This window comes from Anomaloglossus baeobatrachus, chromosome 2 (assembly GCF_048569485.1).
Source record: "Anomaloglossus baeobatrachus isolate aAnoBae1 chromosome 2, aAnoBae1.hap1, whole genome shotgun sequence".
Lineage (NCBI taxonomy): Eukaryota > Metazoa > Chordata > Amphibia > Anura > Aromobatidae > Anomaloglossus > Anomaloglossus baeobatrachus.
In genome coordinates, this window is record NC_134354.1 from 143,901,125 (window position 1) to 143,922,820 (window position 21,696).

Sequence of the window (21,696 nt, forward strand, 5' to 3'; positions counted from 1 at the left end):
AAACGTACCCTTTGTTCGGTTCAGTGAACCAAACCATGCGGGGTTTGCTCATCTCTATAGTGTTTTGCGCACCAAGCTTGATAATAGCGTTTGCTAAGTAAGATACCAATTAATTAAAGCTGGGGATACACAATTCTCTGAAAAGTTGAGTGACAAAAAAATGTATGCTATTTATCTGCGACTTGGTTTTTGTACGAGACTATTTTAGAGCTTGGATTTTGCTGTAAATAAAATAGCCAAGTGGCAGACAAGTCGCTCATCACATGTTATGTGCAATGAAGTCTATGGCAAGTGTGTCCACATGTGACCAGTCATAATGTCTAACATATTTGGAAACACTTGTGGCTCTATGTCATAGTATGTTACAGGCAGCAACGAAACATGACAGGGAATCATTTCATCCAGTTTTGCAATGTGTTGCCATGATTTCATTGTCGTGCAAACCTAAGCAACGTGAAAAGTTTGGTGCATTGTTTTAGTGCCATGTACCAGATGGAAATATTTCTGCTATAATTAACTTAATTTATTTTGCAAAATGTATGCATTTCACAAAAATGTTGTGATATTTTTCCACAAACTGTTTGTGTATTTCTGCCGAATATTGTATATAGTTTATATTTATCAAACTACATAAAATTATAGGGATAGCCCTCTACTAGGACAACCTCTTCTGATTCCACGTTTTCCCCAAGGTAAAATAATGAAGCCTATACTCACCTCCTGTACTGGCGCCATTCCAGTGGTGTCCAGGCTCGCGGGGCCGTGGGATTGTGAAGTCACACGAGCCCCGCATCCAATGAGCACAAGCTTCTGTCTCCCCACGCTGCGACCAAATGAACAATCAACAGGAAGTGAGCACTGCGGCTGCTCTCACTTCCTGCTGATTGTTCATTTGGTCCAAAGAAGGGGAGAAGGACGCTGGCGCTGATTTGATTTGGGGCTCACACTCAACATGGTGGCTCAGGGGTTAGCATTGCAATCTTGCAGCGCTGGGGTACTGGGTTCAATTCCCACAAAGGACAACATATGCAAGCAGTATGTATGTTCTCCCTGTGTTTGCGTGGGTTTCCTTCAGGTTCTCTTTTTTCCTTCTATACTACAAGGACATACTGATAGGGAATTTAGATTGTGAGCCCCAATGGGAAAGGGGGGGGGGGCAGTGATGATCACCTCTGTAAAACTCTGTGGAATAAATGTTGCTATATAAATGGAACATATTTTTGTGACAAGCTACAATGAACCTTTTATTTCATAGGACTGTGTTGGAATTTTGTCCAATTGTCTTTGAAGTAATTCAGCTACATTGGGGGGGTTTCAAACATTTTCTGCTTAAAAGGGATTGCTCATCTGATTAAATGGGTAACAGTTAAAAAGTACTTGGAAAAATAATTATTTTTGCAATTTACCTCTTCTTAAAATTCATCTCTCTTCTGAAATATAGAGGAAATTTTAATTCTAGTTTTCTCCTCATTGCCGGTCTCCCAGGTGGCTCATTCAGTAGGAAAGAAAAAGGTGCTTAAGAATGTTGTCCTTGAATAAAATGACTGTCCTGTATGTGTGCCATTGGTTAAGCCATTGCCTATGGGAATGCCTAATATCGCAAGTGGCTGCACCTTGTAAAATAATTTTATCTTGAATTTCTGCCTAACAACAAGGTACAGAATAACTGTGAAGATAAGGGGCATGATGGGAGGGACAACAGAATTTGGTGAGTACTGTAATTTATCAGGAAACCATGCCATTACGGTTTTCTTTATTATTTCAAAAGGACTCAATAAGATTATCTGGATGCATGTAATAAGACTGTACCTTTATTTAAACACAGGTACTACATGGTGCAGCAGATGCAAGGCAAGCAATCCTCTTGCAAAAGTCAAATCATTAACAATTAAGTTTTCTTTATGCATCACATTTCCAGATGGAAGCAGATTTGTAGTGCAAACAATTAAAAAAGCATATTAACCAGTATTTTACATCTGTTTGTACCCATGGTGAACGTATAAGTCCAGTGCACCTTCCAAACAGATTGCGCTGTCAATAGATCTCAGTCTTAATGGGTTTTAAAAGCAAATTTCCATGGCATCTGAAACCATACTAAATTGTCAGCACCAACAAAAGGACAGCCTTCTTATCCAAGAGTCTTCTCCACTGCACTGTATTTCTCAGGTGATTCGACATCCTACTGAAGGAATAACTTCTCACAATACAAACACACCAAGACTAGGAACTTTAAAAAAAAGGACTCCATGTCTGGACCGGTCACACATTGTATTAGTTCTACTAGACATCTAAGTTCCGTAGAACCATTCTTCAAACATTGTTTTTTTTATATAAGCAAAGTGACAAAATTTAGGAAAATAAAACATACATGCACATAAAATCTTGGAGATACAAGTACATACACCACATGGTTGACAGGTCTATCCCTATCAGAGCTCATTTCAGAAAACTAGTGCAGAGGAATCATGATGGTAAGGCCCATAGGCTTATAGATTTTTATTCTGATGGTAGATTATATTTGGTTGGTATGGGAAACACCTCCAGTTTTTCATAGCACCATTTTTATTTTATTTTTCAAATATGCCACATCATCTTTAATCAAGTAGTTGGTAATATGTATGCTACTGATCTTCTATTGTCTGGAAGTGGAGACACAGCAGTGTATGTAGAATTCTTTTAAACAACGCACCATAGGATAAAATATGCAAATTACATCATCTTCAGATGGAAGCCAATTATGTCTTACAAGTCAACTGGAGAAACCAGAAGAAAGACAGATAACAAATAACTGTTTTTTGAGTTTTGTGTCTCATCATGAAGTTAAATCTAAGGAATCTCATACAGTGAATCAGTACCTGCATTGCAGTGATGAGGCGCAAAAACTCAGATCTAGCTGTCAAGAGATAGATTTTCTTGCTTCTGGAGGAGTCTTTGATTTGGCTTATATGAGATAGTTTACTTCTTCTAGGAAAAGATGTAATTTGTACACAATTTAAATTGACATTGTGATGTGGCCACCTTTTATGGCTAGAGAAGAACATTCCCATCAGATCCTCTCATTATCATCCTTGGACCAATGCACATGCATGCAGGTCATAGAAGTGAGTGCTGCTTAGCTGCTGTTCAACAGCATTCAAATAGAAACAAGATGGGCTAAATCAATGTGGCTGTAACTTTTTTCACAGATCTTAAAAAATAATAGCTTTATCCACGAACAGCAATAAAATATGGAGGAAATCTATTAGTTCTAAGTATTAAATAAAAGGTATAGACAGAGAATGTCTTTTTTTTTCAATTAAATTCATTCACATTAGTGACTAAAATAAAAGAACTCCAGTGTGCTTTTCTCACCAGTAGTTTATAACACATCTGTCATAACAGGCAAATATTTTATTCAAAAATCTAACTCTTTTCTACTAAAATCAAATTTCTGTACAATACTTAAATGCATCAGTACAACATGTTCAAATTCATAGTCAGCATTTAGTGCAAAACGATGCTAAATAAAGTAAATGTGCCAAGTGTTTGTTCAAAGGATCTGCATCTCTACACTTCAGTCTCAGTATGGTCATAATAACCATTGAAATCACATTTTTATGTTTTTTATATCTTTTTTTATTGCTTTGCTGCTTTTCTGTGTTCTGAGACTGGCAGACACACGCTACATAAGAAAACGGTCACTTTTTTTTTTTACAGCGGGATCTAACATTTCTAGATTCTACTACATTGTGTACAGATAACAATTAGCTATCAATGTACTGAATTGAGAAAGCAAGCTGCAATCATTCAGTATCTAACAGTCTAAAGGCAAAATGATGTCCAGCCAAATGTAGGCAATTTGTCCTTGTCACCATTTCAGTAATAAAACTATAAAGGTCTGGAATTAATCCCCAGATTGCTGTTGTGATGGTTTTATTGCTTCTCAAAGCATTATGTATGGTGAAAGGCTCAGCGCTTGAACAGTGGCGCAAGACAGTCCCTCTTTATATGGTGCTTCTTCAGGACACTATATTTTCGTGTAAGAATAAGGAAGAATATTTTAAAGATAGGGCTTGTGATACAACATATCACACTTTTTTTTTCATGGATTCATAAAAATATGTTGATATTATTCCAAGGAAAATGCAAAGCACTTGATGTTCAGTATAGGCATATAGCAGTTATGTGCATGAGGCCTAAAGTTACAGAGAACATGTCATCAGGATTATGGAGGTTAAAAAAAAGGTATGACTATAATGGGATGCTAAACTGTTTGATTAGATACCTTCATTGAAGAAATCCGTAGCATGGTTATTGTTTAATTATCATCAGAAGTTTGCCTTTCCTAAGCTTTCAGTGCATTGGGAGGGACTGTGGGTAGGTTCTTCGGATCTAACTCGGACTCTCCGCTACCTCTGGTGTCTGTATCATCTTTCTGTTTTCTACCAGTGTCATCCTAACTGCGGGGAGTGCTTGCGCAGACCAATATTGTGGCAGGCTTCAGCAAAATGGTACCGGTGGTGGCGTATGCGGAGACTGACCTTCCGTTGGTCTTCAGTAAAATGGCACCGGTGGAGGCGCATTCAATGATTGAGAACTTTTCTCATCATTGAGCAAAGATCTAAATCTGTGCCTGCGCAGCAAAGCCGGCATTTCCGGAACACTACCGGGAGATCAATCTGCGCAAGCGTGCCCACGGCTAGGACTGTCTTGGCATTAAATTTTACACAGGAACAAGATACAGACTCCAGAGGCAGAGGCGAGGGTGGGAAAGAGCCAAAGACCCTCCATACAGTCTCAACTCTATGCACGGAAAGCTTAGGAAACAGAAACCTCTATTGATAATAAAGCTTAGGACATAGAAACTTCTCTATTGATAATTAAAGAACAACCAGGCTGCGGATGTCTTCACTGAAGGAATCTATTAAATCAGTACAAAATCTTGATGACAGGTTTTCTTTAAAGGAAACCCGTCAAGAGGAATTTCAACTTAAAAATAAAAAGGTATGGTTGTATAGTGCTGTTATCCTGAGTAAATAAGTACCTTTTGTACAGAGGGGCATTGCAGCTATAAGTCCCCTTACCTGGCAGCCAGACTGGCTTGCAAAGTCTCCTTAAGGAGAATAGTGTTCCCCCGTGGAATTTTAGGGGCATTGCAGCTATAAGTCCCCTTACCTGGCAGCCAGACTGGCTTGCAAAGTCTCCTTAAGGAGAATAGTGTTCCCCCGTGGTACCTTTTGTATAGAAATTCCCTGATCATTGCTAAGAAATCTGCCCTTGACGTTGTATGCAAATTATTTGCAAATGCATTCAGGTGTATCAAAGCACTTCCAGCTCTGCGGCCCTCACTCCTTATTCCCCATTTGATCCCTGGCTCCTGTTGTTGACACATCAGTCTAGGGCCTGTCATCTGTCGCCCCTCACTGAGATCTAGAGCAGTCAGCGTCAGGGTGTAAAATCTTGGTGAGGGACAGCAGATAACAGAAGTTGAACTCATTTGTCACACGGAGGAGCCTAAAGGGTACTTTACACACTGCGACCTCGCTAGCGATCTCGTTAGCGATGTGAAATTCTAGATCGCAAGTGCAATCTTTTGAGATCGCACATAGGTTATTTTACGCATGTGCGATCTCGAAAGATCACACTTGCGATGTAGAATTTCACATCGCTAACGAGATCGCTAGCGAAGTCGCAGCGTGTAAAGTACCCTTAAGGCTGGGCTGGAAATAAGGAGTAAGGGATAGAAAGTTGAAAGTGCTTTGACATGCCCTAATGCACTTAGTTAATTTGCATAGAACTTCAACAACTGATTTCTCAGCAACTGCAGGGGGGATTCTACAAAAGATACATCGATTTAAATAGGGTATCAGCATCTAAAGAGCCAAAGGTTTAGTCTTCGGTAGAAATTCCTCCTTATGTGTTGCCTTTAAGGGACAATATTTGTAATACAAAAATTGTACTGCTTTATCTGGTTCTCCGTGGCCATCACCTAAGACTCAACATCTCAGGACGTCAGTAAGAGAAGACCTCAACTGGAAGCACCACTTGTCCACCTTGTATAAAGTGTGCAATACTAAGTTTGAAAAACACAGCAAAAAACAACACAAAAAAATATATATATATATAGGAAAAATAGCATTGGTGACCATCTGTTATGCAAGGCCATTTACAAGTTCATTTTGTTGTCAATGAGGGACATATCCATTATGCATTATGTCATGATAGATCTCTAAAATATGGTAACATCCATGTGCTGAATATGATCTGCAGGCTAACTTACCCTGCAAAATTATCTATCAAATTCCTTTGTAATTCTGCTGTAGCATTTCTGGTTTTAATAATTGTATTTACATAGTCAATAATGATGTCAGAAGGAAGAAGAAAATCCCTTTAAAAATAAAAATTATACAGTGGATAAAAAATGTATAATGCATCTAAAAACCATTTGGTAAACTGAGGCCTTGTGGGGAACACCAAGATTTTATGGTCATAAGGCCTAATTAAACCAGTGGTGTCAAACCATGCGGAGTTGAATCAGATGTCCACCAATGCTATAATTCCTGTTCTTAGCGTTAACAGGAGCAATATTGTGAATTCAGAACAAATAGCCTCTATGTATATAAAGATAATATATACACAATGACATTACTACAGACCTGCAGAAAATACTAGGGGTCTAATGACACACAAATCTTAAAAAAAAAGTCACATTCTTTAGGTTCAGTGCATTAAGCAGCTTACAGCTTGCTGACAATCTCCAAGTTGACTTTTCAATAAAAAGAATGAAAAAAAAAATAACACAAAACACAATATAAGATTAAAGTAACATCATACCAGTTCATAAAAAATTATTTTTAAAGTCACTCTTTGTCAAACTTAAATAGTATCCTAAATTGCCATATATACTTGTACTAATCCTTCTTAAGATTATCTACAGAGTATAATGTAAGGTTTTCACAATGCCCGCATGCAGCAGGTGCTAAGCCTAATATGCTCCATGCAGCGTGGAAGAGTTTGATCTATGCAATGCTCAGGAATTGCTTTTCTTCCATATACTGTAAAACACCCATCTGGAGAAGAACATTAAGGAGAATAGAGGATGATATTGAACAGACACAGACATATAACGTGTACAGGGTCATATTCTTAGAACACTTGGACATTCCAATAGGGAAACGACATTTTACTTAATGCTGAAAGGATATTGTGTACTCACCTTGTATTAGAGAAAAAAAAACCAAATGCATTCACATTCTGCTTTTGGCATCCGTTCATATAGAGATCTATGAATCAAGTTAATTGCTGTATCCACTAGAGTGCAGGAGCCCAAGACAGCAAGTGATAGAAAGCAGCCCCACCGATAGTTTTCTTAATTTTAATAACCGCAACTGCTATACAATAATAGCCGACAACCCCTCCATACATTATAAAAATTATATAGTTATGCAAATACAATACAGATAATGAAATAGAATAGACACAGAGTGTGCACACATTTGTATCATTGTATAATATTATAGCGCCATTAACTCCATAGCTCTTTACATACATCAGCTGTCACGGGGTGACAGGGGATAACAGAGGACCAGGGCTCCTAGACTCGCCCTCAGGCTAGGTGGCCCTAGCTGTCCCTACTCCCAGAGATACGTCTAATGGTGATGATGTGATGATGTCTGGGCTCCCTTCCTTGCCCTGCTCCTGGCCAGCCCTGATCTAAAAACCCCTCTTTCCCCCACCCCAGGGGAGGACCAGGGCAGGAATGATGAACCCACAAATATAGACAAATAGGGAAACCAAAACTCGATCACACATCTAGCACACACGGAGATATAAGACAATATGTGATCAGGAGACAATAAAGAGCAGGGAGGGAATAACCAGATGACGAAAGAAATTAAACAGCACACCAAGTAGCAGACAGTAAGTCACCAGCAACTGGAAACCAACAGTACATGGACTGGGTTAGTGAAAGCTATAGTCGGCATGGAAAGACAGATTCCTCCATCTTAAAAAGGTGGGGAATACCTATGATAGGTCTCCCACAACAAGTGATCCAAAAGGTAACCAGCAGGCTTGCAGAAATAAACTCCTGCTAATCCGATCACTAATGAGCACACAGCTGGTCGACGCATGAGCCTGCCTGTGCAACTCAGAAGCATCAGATAAAGCATAGTGTGAAGTGTCAAAGTCTGTAGTCTGAACAGTGTCTGATGCCGCCATGACAATCAGTGAGTTAACAGCCAAACACCAAGTAATATCAGCATGTATGTGTCCATTTTATTATTGTTTGCATTGTATTTGCATGTGAATAAAGTAAATGATTTTTATAAAGTATGGAGGCGTATTTGCTCTTCTTTTAAAAAGGTTGCAGGAGTTATGGAAGAGCTACAGGCAACGATTAATAATTGGTAAATACTGTAGGTTTACATTATTTCTATTAACAGTTAGAACATTTATTTACTATTTTTTTTACGTATGCAGCACTATCATATTCCATAGCGTTGACAGACATTATGATCACTTTCCTCACTGGGCCTCACAATCTAAATTTCCTATTAATTTTCTTGAAGTGTGTGAGGAAACCAGAATATCCGGACAAAACCCACGTAAACATACAAGCTACTTCCAGATGTTGTCCTTGGTGGGATTTGAATCCAGGACTGCAGAGTTGCAAAAGAACAGTGCTAACTACTGAGCCACCATGTTGCCCAGTTACATCCAGTCCTGTGTTTTAAAAGAATCAAAAAGACTGCTGGAACACCATTGTAAATGTGAACAGGGTTCTAGCTAAAAAATACACAATCTATATAAATTGAAAGTTGCACACCAAATTCAGAGAAATATGATTAAGCATAACTGCTCTATAATACATAAAGAAGTGAAAAACACAATTAGCCATCTCAAAAATTTAAAAAATTGAAAAATGTGACATTGTATTGCTGTTCACATTTACAACGGTGTTCCAGCAGTCTTTTTGATTGTCATGCAGTTTTTTCTGTTATTCAATTTCCTATATAGCCAGGTTTCTGGCTTCCCATACACAAGCAGGTTTCAACCGCATATAGAGGTAATATTTGGTTAGGGACCCGATAAATAAGAGATTACCGTGAAGTGGTTATCGGGCAGTAATGAATTGCTCAATACATTAGCAAAATATCTCTTTTTTTCAAATAATCCTCAGCAGTCATGCAATGTCACTTTTTTCAATTGTTTCAATTTTTCACATGCGTAATTGTGTTTTTCATTTCTTTATGTATGATAGAGCAGTTATGCTTATTCATATTTCTCTGAATTTGGTGTGCATCTTTCACTTTATATAGACTGTGTTTTAAAAGGGCCCACAGGCATCCTGTCATGAAAAAACAGTGGCATGTAAACTGGCAGATCACATGTGGCATAAACAATCAGACGGTAGTCTCTTATTCTTTTGGTAGGCAACTCCTTAAAACTGAGGGATAACCCCTTTAATCATAAGTTTCTGCAATATTTTACAGCTTCTAATAATAAAAATGTAATAATTAAAATGTAACTAAAATGTAATAATTAAAATGTAATTAATTCACAGTGCTTGGTTATGGACTAATTCCATGCCACTGTACATTTTTGGCACAGGATTAAAGTTCCTGCAATCTATCAGAAGTGGTTCATCATTGCTTCTGTCTTCTCTTTTGCTTCTATTGGAGCAGGTGATGACATGATTGCAGGATGTTTGCCTAGCTCCACAGTGTCTTATGTCTCTTGTAGTGGGCTATTTTTCCCTTAGAATGTTTTTTTTAATGCCGCCACCTCCACTGCATACAAATAAGTAAATTACATGGTAATTTATATGTACACAAAAATAGTGCCAAAAGATGATACTATTTCTCCAGCAAAAAACAAGAGTTCATACATCCACGCCACTGAATAAATGAAAAAACGTTATAACTGTACAAAAGTAGAGAAGCAAGAACAAAAAATATTAGCTGCTCATTAAGGCCAGGTTAAGAAAGTCTTCCACCTTCCAACTCTAATCTTTTAGTGAATAACTTTTTGTTTCTATAAAACCAGAGAACTTCTTTACTGGAGAGGTTTGTATGGCTTAAGGCCGCTTTACACGCTACAACATATCTAACGATGTGTCGGCGGGGTCACGTCGTAAGTGACACACATCCGGCATCGTTAGTGGTGTTGTAGCGTGTGACAGCTACGTGTGACTGCGATTGAACGTAAAACCGTTCATCGCATACACGTCGTTCATTTCCTAAAAATTGCACGTCGGGTTAATTGTTCCCGAGGCAGCACACATCGCAGTGTGTGACACCCCGGGAACAATGAACAGATCTTACCTGCGTCCCGCGGCACCCGCCGGCAATGCGGAAGGAAGGAGGTGGGGGGGATGTTTACGTCCCGCTCATCTCCGCCCCTCCGATTCTATTGGCCGGCTGCCGTGTGACGTCCAACGTCCCTCCCACTCCAGGAAGTGGATGTTCGGCGCCCACATCGAGGTCATATGGAAGTGTAAGTACGTGTGACAGCTTTTAATCAATTGTGCGACACGGTCAACAAATTGAACGTGTCACACATACGATAGGGGCATGTCACATCGCATACGATATCGTATGCAGAATTGTTATATGTAAAGTGTAAAACAGGCTTTACTGATTATACTTATTCTTCTAATTTCCAGGATCAACTAAACACTGGATTTTCCATGTGGACTTAGAAAATAATGCTAATAAAATCTATATTTCCATGGTCAGGCAGTGTTCAGACATCCTTGAGAGTGGACAGTCCATAAATAATGTGTTGAGGACAGTACATGAATGAATGAACAAGGTTTCTGTAAAGGCGAAGGGCTCATGTCTGTCGCAATCACAACAAAATGGACATGATGTACGGCCTACCTCCACTTTACTCAATACTACCTATTTTGTTGTCACTCTGTCATACTTATCATTTCCTTGTCACGGTCGTTTGTTCTCATGTTGAACCATATTTAGACTAATGCTGGAATTTTTAACACTAGGTTAGTCCTTCAAAAATAAACAAATTGAGACAGACCAAGGAGAGGAAGGAAAAAAAAAAACAAACAAGCAATTTATTCCTGCCAGGGGAAAAAAAAAAGTATTTCCAATAACAGTGGCAGAGCATTGTCCTAGCCACATAGGGAGAAACAGCTGCGATGTGAGCGACACCTATAGTTCTGGTGATAACCCAGCAGAGGGTTTATAACGATACACAGTGTCAGGAGATTATCTGGATGTGTGAGAAAACGCTGTGCACACTTTATGGCTGTATTCCGTGTTTTTTTGTTTTTCCAAACTGCAAGGCAATCGAAAATGTGAAACCTAAGTATGACCGACGCAAACTTGATTTCTGATTGGAATTTTACTTCTTTACGGAGACTCAGGTTTTAATTATTATTAGCAATTTTACTTCAAATCAAGATAAAAAATAAATATACACATTTAAAAAAAAAAAAATCCCACCAACAATATACTTATTTAACCCCGTGGCGTCCCAGCCAGTTTTGACCTTTATGGCAGACCTTTTTAATATTATTATTCTTTATTGACGTGATACAGGAGGCATAACTTGTTAATTTTTGATTCGGTGTAGTCAGAGGAGGGCATATTTTTGGGAGGTATAACTTGTGTTTGTCAGTGGAATCACTTTCGTTTACAGTTGTAGTTAAAAGTTTTGAGAATGACAATAACTTGGGTTTTCACAATGTTTACTGCTTAAAAAGTAACCTTGTTTTAATCTGTATTTCCTAAGTCAATAGGACATATGAAAATAAGAAACTCTAATATATCTCATCAGACAAATCTGCTTCTTTCTCTGCCAGAATTGATCGGTCATTATCAAAATTCTCAATTCTACGGTAAAATCTGTGTTCAGTGATGACTTCCCATCACTGAGAGGAGATGGCAGATGTTACTGATAAGATTCTATGATGACGGAAGGAAAGAGAAGCTAGAGGGAGGAGCTAGATGCAGGGGGAGGAGCTAGGCTAGTTCTGCCCCTTCCTTATTCTTCTACCTACATAGAATCTCATCAATAACATATCTAATCTCCTCTTAGTGATGGGAAAGTCTTCACTAAATACAGATTTTACCTCAGAATTCAGAATTTTGATAATGACCGATCAAGTGTGACAGAGAAAGAAGCAGATTTGTCTGATAAGATATATTACAAAGTTTTTTTATGTTCAAATCTAATATTGAAATGCGATGTGCATTCAATCTAGGTTATTATGAAAATTGGTAAGGGGAATTCTCAAATGCAACTCAACCATTTATCATCAGGAACTTCAAGGAGAGAGGTTCAATTGCTGTGTAAAAGGCTTCAAGGCACCCATGAAATCCAGCAAGAGCCAGAACTGTCTCCTAAAGAGAAATCAACTATACGATCAGTTCCACAACTGTGCACAGCTTGCTCAGAAATGGCAGCAGACAGGTGTCATTGCATCTGAAGAAGACATTGTAAGGGGGCCTAGAGAGAAGCAGTGAGTGAGACCAGCACCACTGCATACTTACTAGCACCGCCATCAAACTAATCTTTATCAGGGGGCAGCACTGGTGTCACTCAGTATATCTACCTCGGACTCCCGACGATGTCTTGTTTCACAGTTAAAAGCTTTGTTGGCGGAGAAAGAAACACAGTCCCAGCGTTGCACTCACATCTCCTACAGAGTCTATTACCATGAATCTAGGACGTCTTCTGAGGGTGGCAATGCAATAAACTGTAGAAAATTGCAGTGCAGCCTCCTGATGATGTCCTCTTGCAGGAGCCGGTGACAGACGCTGCAGGGAAGTGAGTGCAGCCCTAGTCTCTTATGACATTTGAGACTCCTCCCAAATAAAATGTCACAGTAAGTGAAATAAAAAAAAATTAACACATTTAGGGATTAGCTAGCTAGGGAAAGGTGTAGGGTAAGGTATAGTAAAGAAAATTACAAAAGTGGTTATGCTGTAAAAATAGATATTTAGAAAGAACATTTTAGGTGCTGGACCAACTCTTTAAATTATCGTAAGAGAAAAAAGGAACCATGAATTTATCCTGCTAAAAAGTAAAAGTTATTTCAGGGTTTATTGGACATTTCCTTCTAATAGACAATGATTATGAAGTCTAGAGCTGTTCTCTATTGAATTTTTCAAGTGGATTTTTATATTTGTTCTAATAAAACTTAGAATAACTCTTATTACGTTAGCTGCAGTATTTGATGCTTCAAGTAAAATCATGTCTAAGGAATTTGGAGGGTGGCACATAAAACCACTTTATATGGTTCTTGCACTTTGCTAATGCTTTATATTCTGTAGACAAATGCCAAATATTACTGTGAGTTCTACAACGCACTGATCATTCATTCATCATATAAGAAATTGCAGAGGATTAAAGCGACTTAAACTTCCAAGACATAAGTTATCTGATACATTTAAAACATTTCAGATCTGGAGAAATGCATAAATGGGCTTCCTTTGCTTTCAGACATGCTCTCATTGGTACCCTGTCTGTAAACCTCTGTGCCATTCTGTGCATCCAAATGAAATGGTTGCATCCTTAAAGAAAAACCTGACTCAAGCTATCGTCTATAGAAAATAGATGATAAATGGATTTCACAAGTTGATTATTTTATTTACGCAAATGAAAATGCAGCAACAGATGGAACTGAGGTCAAAATTCCAATTCTGGTAATCCCTGTATATGTATAAAACAAACTATATACAAGTGTATCTCAATAAATTAGAATATCCTCCAAAAAGTTAATTTCAGTAATTCAATACAAAAAATATATTATATAGAGTCATTACACACAGAGTAATCTATTTCAGATGTTTATTTCTGTTGATGTTGAGGATTATGGCTTACAGCCAATGAAAACCCAAAAGTCATTATCTCAGAAAATTAGAATATTATATAAGACCAACTGAAAAAATGATTTAAAACTCAGAAATGTTGGCGCCTACTGAAAAGTATATACAGTAAATGCCTCAATACTTGTTCGGGGCGCCTTTTGCATGAATTACTGCATCAATGTGGCGTGGCATGGAGGTGATCAGCCTGTGGCACTGCTGAGCTGTTATGGAAGCCCAGGTTGCTTTGATAGCAGCCTTCAGCTCATCTGCATTGTTAGGTCTGGTGTCGCTCATCTTACTCTTCACAATACCCCATAGATTCTCTATGGGGTTTAGGTCACGCGAGTTTGCTGGCCAATGAAGCACAGTCATACTGTGGATATTAAACCAGGTATTGGTACTTTTGGCACTGTGGACAGGTGCCAAGTCCTGCTGGAAAAGGAAATTTTCATTTTTAAAAACCTTATCGGCAGAGGGAAGCATGAAGTGCTCTAAGATTTCCTGGTAGACGGTTGCTCTGACTTTGGTCTTAATAAAACACAGTGGACCTACACCAGCAGATGACATGGCTCCCCAAACCATCACTGATTGCGGAAACTTCACACTAGACCTCAAGCAGCTTGGATAGTGGCCTCTCCACTTTTACTCCAGACTCTGGGACCTTGATTTCCAAATGAAATTTAAAATTTAATTTCATCTAAAAACAACAGCTTGGACCACTGAGCAACAGTCCAGTTCTTTTTCTCCGTGGCCCAGGTAAGATGCTTCTGGCGTTGTGTATTGGTCATGAGTGGCTTGACACAAGGAATACAACGACAGTTGTAGCCCATATGCTGAATACGTGTGTTGTGGCTCCTTGAAGCACTGACTCCAGCAGCAGTCCACTCCTTGTGAATCTCCCCCAAATTTTTGAATAGCCTTTTCTTAACAATCCTATCAAGGCTGCAGTTATCCCGGATATTTGTGCACCTTTTTCTACCACACTTTTTCCTTCCACTCAATTTTCCATTAATATGCTTGTATACAGCACTCTGTGAACAGCCAGGTCCTTTAGCAATGACCTTTTGTGGCTTACTCTCCTTGTGGAGTGTGTCAATGACTGCCTTCTGGACAACTGTCAAGTCAGTAGTCTTCCCCATGATTGTGTAGCCTACCGAACCAGACTAAGGGACCAGTTTAAATGCTTAGGAAGCCTTTGCAGGTGTTTTGTGGTAATTATTCTAATTGTCTGAGTTAATGACTTATGGGTTCTCATTGGCTGTAAGCCATAATCAACAACATTATCAGAAATAGATCACTCTGTTTTGTAATGGCTCAATATATGTGTTTCCCTTTTTGTGTGGAATTACTGAAATACAAATTTTGGTAAAAAAAGTGTGTCTTATAGTCCGAAAACTATGGTATATATACACATATAATATTATATATACACTGAACAAAAATCTAAACGCAACACTGGTGTTTTTGCTGCCATTTCTCATGAGCTGAAACTCAAAGATCTAACACTTTTTCTGTGTACATAAAAGGCCTTTTTCTCTCAAATATTGTTCATAACTTTGTCTAAATCTGTGTTATTGAACAGAGATTAGTGGACCTGAATTTTAAAGTTCAGTGTTCATACCGAACACAGACTTTACCAAAACAGAAAAGAAAAATACTGTTCACTTTCAGCGTTCGGATGCTTTATGTATGCAAATCAAATCACTCGTGCGTGCTTGGGGATGCTCGGTTCTCGGCCAAGTCCGAGCCGCTTGTAGTGTTTGAATGGCTTGCTCTGGGGGAAAATCAGCGTTATGGGATCTAATGTGTACAAAAAAAAGAAAAATATGAAAAAACACACCCTTTCTCCCCCAGAAGTATATGTTTATGGCTGTCTGTATGTGGACGGAAAGCTGAACTGCCCAATCAGTTACTTACAATGAGGTTCAGGTCACAATCGGGTCCAGAACTTTATCTAAAGCCCGGCTGAACCTACAGAACCCGAACTTCCAAGGGTCCGCTCATCTCTATTAGTGAGCACTTTGCCTTTATGGAAATAATCCGTCCACCTCACAGGGTGGCATATAAAGATGCTGATTAGACAGCATGATTATTGCACAGATGTGCCACAATAAAAGGCCAGTCTAAAATGTGCAAATTTACAGTATTGTGGGGGGGGGTCATAAAACCAGTAAGTATCTGGTGTGATCACCATTTGCCAGTCTGCCATCTGCTCTATACAGTGAAAACTGGGATTCATGCGTGAAGAGAACAAATCTCAACGTGCCATTGAATGTGAGCCTATTCAAGTCGGTTAGGATGACATACTACAGTTAAGTGGAGACCCCAATGAGGATGATGAGCATGAAGATGAGATTCCTTGAGACAATTTCAGAAAGTTTCTGCAGAAATTCTTTGGTTATGCAAACCGATTGTTGCAGCAGCTTTCTGGGTGGCTGGTCTTAGATGATCTTGGAAGTGAAGATGCTGGATGTGGAGGTCCTGGGTTGGTGTGGTTACACATGGTCTGTGGTTGTGAGGCAGCTTGGATGTAGTGCTAAATTCTCTGAAATGCCTTTGGAGATGGCTTATGGTAGAGAAATGAATATTCAATTCATGGGCAACAGCCCCGTTGGACATTCCTGCAGTCACCATGCCAACTGCACGCTCACTCAAAACTTGTGACATCTGTGCATTGAGCTGTGTAATAAAACTGCACATTTTAGAGTGGCCTTTTCTTGTGGCCAGCATAAGGCACACCTGTGCAAAGATCATGCTGTCTACCCAGCATCTTGAAAAGCCATTATCTCTGAAAAGAAGTGCTCAATGACAGATTTAGACAATTTTTTTGAACATTTGAGAGAAAAAGGACTTTTGTGGACATCGAAAAAATCTTAGCTCTTTGCGTTAAGCTCATGAAAATATGTATAAAAATGTAACACTAAAATGTTGCTATGAACATAACCTAAGCTTTTGAAATTTCCATAGGTGCTCTTTACCTATTATAACCATAACTGAGTGAGTTTATGGCCCATGGAATGACAGATGAGTGCCCTAGGTTCTCTGAAAACATGCAGAGGGCAAGACATTACTCAAAGCAACAAAAACAATGACTATAAAAAGCACAAACGATAACAACTGAGTGAAAAGAAAACTTGTGAGTTTACAAGTATGTTATATGATTTCTCTCATCTGGTGCGGAGATGCTCAGCCAGGCACATGTTAACCAGATGTTCAGCTTCTGCACTTTCTAGGTCAGTGGTGGTTTGATAAACTTCACAGTTTCAGGGAACATTCTTGGTAAAACTGAAATAAACTTTATAGAAAAAAGCGATATCAGTTGCTCAAGCGAATTACGGCTGATTCTCCAACAAATATATCAACACTCAAATAGAATTTTTGCGCCTTTACATCAGCTAGGTTTCTTTTCCACTGAGTGGGCAGGGATAAGTAACGGGGCATGGTCAGCCATAACTAAAGAAATGTTCTATAATATACACCAGAAAACTGCAGTAAATACAAATCAGAAATCTATACACAAACTTAAGATGTGCCATGTTACTTAAGAGACATGCTCCTCATGTGTCCCTCTACTCAAGAATGCAATATGAAAGTTTTCCCAAGCATTTGTCTGCATTAATCAACCCTTACACATATATCCATAGGATAATAGGACATAGGAATAGAGAAGATATAAGGGGGTATGTGGATGAGCTATTATTTTTAAAAGGGACTACTTACAAGGTCAAAAGTGGACAGGTTTCCCGCTGATATTATTTCCATGACGACTCAGTGTCAGTAAGGAATATATGGCCACTTTTGTGGGGGTGAGCTGTTCTTAAATATGCCAATCATACTGTTCTTTTCTTCAGTAAGTCAAGGAAATTAGGCCATTACTTCATGTGGGACTGTCTGGTGCTGTTTTATATGCTAACTTGTGGAATGCCTGCAGATTGTGGAGTTCATCAGTCCTCTGCAGTGTACTAGTATGCATCATTGGGAGGACAACTAGCAAACAATGAGGGAACAATCATGATTATCTTCCCCCAATCCTATGGGACACAATGCCCTGAAATGGGAGCTGATGGATATATATATATATATATATATATATATATATAAAGGGGCCAGCTTCTATCACCGGTGATTCTACAGGACTTCAGCCAAGAACTATGGTTCCAGCTAGTGCATTAAAGAAATGCTCCACTAACCAACACTGAGTCCATTAATTAGTTTGGAGAACACAGGTTGGGAGTATCCAGTCACCTAGCCACATACCTTAATGTGTTCGGTTGACTTCCTAAGCTTGCCACTATCTCTTTTTAGCAGGATGCTGTTGACTGGGGTAGTGGTCCTGGATGCCCCAAAGTCGCAGAGGTTCAAAGACCTGGTGAGTCCGCAGAATACTGAGATTCTGTTACTTTGAGATTCTGTTATTTGCAACATATCATGTCCTTGATAGGAATGTACTATATAATGTTGTTTGTTGGGAACCCAATGAAAACTTACCCGAATGTGGTAACCTCGCCTTGTCTGAGTAGTGTACTGCCCAAAAGGAAGGAGTAGGGGCATTCAGTGGCATAGGCCCTGGTCTATGTGGTCATGCCAGCGGATGAGAGCACCCCTGATCCTCGTGTCTCCACAATTTCAATTTCTCTCCTGAGTATTCAGATGTTTATTTATTTTTTTTAAATCTGCAGCATGGCTTTAGAGATATGGCCCTTTTTATTCAATTATCATTTGTATGGTCTGTTCTAAGGGGGTGATGCTAACCCACACACCCACACCCAAAGTCCTGCGAGTCACGTCTCCAAAGCAAAGACCACTAGAAGACACATTAAATAAAAAGGCCCATGTTTATGGAATCACATGGTATATTTTAAGAAAACAAAAACTTGAATACACAGAGGAACAGGAGGAATAAAATAAGGGCAAAAACTGGTGACTTTTGTCCAGGTGACGGGTGCTCTTTAAAGCACTGTCAATATACTTCTTACAGCACACAGATGTGATTGCGTTTGGTCTTGTAAGCAGGATACATTTCTGTACTACTATAGCTTTTCATTTGTATCTTAAAGGGCATCCTGGTCAGCATTTGATAATATCATGGTGGATAGATTGTCCATGCTGTGGGCTGACCTCTGAGAAGATAAAACAGAATTATATGAAGTAGACATAGAAGAATCATGATTAGATTATATGACTAAATCAAACAGAACTAAGATTGAATGTCTGCACTACCACAAAGGATTGCTTTTTTTAACAGCATTTTTTCTCCAGCAATATTAGCGCAGTTTACAAAGGATACAGCTCCATGTAGGAGGGAACGCACACTGTCTCCTTAGAGAATTCCACAGGGCAATAAAGCATGTTCAGCTGTTCTTCATAGAGTGTCAGGGCCTCAGTCAGGTTTACACAGTTTCCCTGTGGGAGGAAGCAGAAGAGGAAAGTAAAGGTGAATTATAAGCTTATTGACAAGTATTATAAATGATGACCTTGTGAAGGCTTCTAAAGGAAAATAGGAACTTGCCATTTATCATAGGAACTGTCTGGAAGTCTGTACGAAGCATTACACTGAAGTTCAGTTAACCCGTGAAGGTTTAGGAAACAAACTATCTTTGATGTATAACATTGTGTGTGTGATGTTATGCAGGGCTGCTGTGCAACTTGTTAATTTTAGATAGAAATTACTTGTGCAACTGTAAGATACTTGATCCATAATCATATTATTCCCACTATATACCAAAATAGTGTTCTTCTGTCAAACATTGGAAAGTATGTTTTCTTCAATAAGACGTAGGTTAAAATTGGTACTTGCCATATATGTATCTAAAATTCTTTATTCGTTTTACTTGGTCATGATATGGAATACACAAGGTATAGGGCTTGCATCTCCTGTCCGAGTACACATAATACATCATTTTGGATACGTCATTTTTACTTAATCTCATTGAAGAAAACTTAATGTGCATCTTTCGGATATAAAGCACCTCTGAGTTTGACAGTGTTCTCAAGAAGAGAGGAATAAATTAGTGAGAGACGAGTGACAGCAGTGCCAGTGTTTCTTGGCGCATGTCTTTGATCGGGAAAGTATGCGTTGGCACATACATATGAAATAGTGTATTCAATGCAGATGCACTAAGCTTAAAAAGTGCATGAAGCCTGTACAAAAAAATATAGATACCGAAGGGCCTCATAGACCTCTGTTGACATTGGTTTATGGCTCCATACAATCTAAAGGCTCTGTCACACACAGAGATAAATCTGCTGCAGATCTGTGGTTGCAGTGAAATTGTGGACAATCAGTGCCAGGTTTGCGGCTGTGTACAAATGGAACAATATGTCCATGATTTCACTGCAACCACAGATCTGCCAAAGATTTATCTCTGTGTATGACGGGCCTTAAGCCATATTAATATTCTGCTTATAAGTCCTAAAAGCCCATTTAAATTGTTTTTTTTATCTACTAAATGAGCATAAAAGTTAATCGCCACTCGTGTATTGCCATTAAAACTGTATGGGGACCGAACGATAGTTAATATAATTGTTATGCGCCCATACAGCATTGATGTCCGCAGCACATCCCCTGTTTAAAAAATGCAATCAGCCAACGAATGAGCATTTTGCAACTGTTTGATTACTGATCATCAGCATGTTTCCATGGGCTGAGGCTTGTGAGTATTTTTATGAAGACACGTTTGACAACTACCAGTATCTGTAAATAGGTCTTAAGGGTGCAGTTTAGTTTGAGGACAGGGGAAGTTTAAAACAGGAAGAAACAGACACCAGAGGAACGCTTGCGCAGATTGATTTCCCAGTAGTGTTCAGGAGGTGCCATCATTGCAGCGCATGCACAGATTTAGATCCCAGCTGAATGATGAGCCAAATTCTCAATCATTGCATGCGCCTCCACAGGTGCCATTTTACTGAAGACCGATGGGAGGTCAACCTGTGTATGCGCCGCCACCGGTACCATTTTATTAAAGCATGCTGCAAGATCAATCTGTGCAAACACTGTCCACAGTTAGGATGGCGCTGGTGCAAAATCTAAAACAGGAAGAAGATACAGACACCAGAGGTAGCGGAGAGGCTGGGGCAGAGCTGAAGACCCTACACACAGTCCCACCCCGATGCACTGAGAGCTTAGGAAAGGCAAACTTCTAAAGATGATTAAACGACAACCATGATTCGGATTTCTCGACTGAAGGTATCTATTGAATCAGTAGAACATCTCCATTATACGCCATAGCTTTATTTTAACGTGCTTAAACCTGATGACGGGATCTAATTAAGGTTGTTTGCACAAAGAAGAGTGGAATAATACAAATTAGTCATATGTCTTCATTGAGGCTTTACATTTGTCTGTTATCACAATAGTTGTGTGAGCAAGGATGGTTGACCTTAGGGAGATCAACATCCACCACTGCGGAGACACCATCACGTGTTTCTCAACGCAGTGATTCTAGAGCAATGCCCCCTGGGAAATATTCAAAGCAAGAAGGCCTGCGGAGACACCATCACATGTTTCTCAACGCTGGCAGGAAACTAGCCAGGTCTTTCACCGGGAAGGAACAACCACGGGAAGGGCAGTCTCCAGTCAAGGAGACCACCTATGCCAAACATGGTATCCATCCACAGACAGCCGTTTCGGGGTATTTGCCCCTCATCAGTGTGGAGTAGGAATCTGGCTAGTGGGACATTGCCTAGTAAAAGACTATGTGAGCAAGGATGGTTGACCTTAGGGAGATCAACATCCACCACTGCGGAGACACCATCACGTGTTTCTCAACGCAGTGATTCTAGAGCAATGCCCCCTGGGAAATATTCAAAGCAAGAAGGCCTGCGGAGACACCATCACATGTTTCTCAACACTGGCAGGAAACTAGCCAGGTCTTTCACC

The 21,696-nt window shown here is 39.3% G+C and overlaps 1 protein-coding gene and 1 long non-coding RNA gene across 3 annotated transcripts in view; both read right to left on the bottom strand.

The window, feature by feature from the left end:
* Positions 1-1,789: 1,789 nt before the first annotated feature.
* Positions 1,790-5,572, bottom strand: LOC142291133 (uncharacterized). The gene is made up of 2 exons (XR_012750443.1): positions 5,214-5,572; positions 1,790-5,023 (listed from the first exon to the last, which is right to left on the bottom strand). It is a non-coding gene; the product is annotated as an uncharacterized LOC142291133 (long non-coding RNA).
* Positions 5,573-5,652: 80 nt separating this feature from the next.
* SMS (spermine synthase) overlaps positions 5,653-21,696 on the bottom strand; it is a 225,094-nt gene continuing 209,050 nt past the window's right edge. For both annotated transcript variants that reach the window (XM_075333409.1, XM_075333410.1), the window contains 2 exons: positions 19,105-19,220; positions 5,653-7,049 (listed from right to left, as the gene is read on the bottom strand). In XM_075333409.1, coding sequence (XP_075189524.1) covers positions 7,010-7,049; positions 19,105-19,220 — 156 coding nt within the window. In that variant the 3' untranslated portion in view covers positions 5,653-7,009. The remainder of the gene's footprint in view (positions 7,050-19,104; positions 19,221-21,696) is intronic.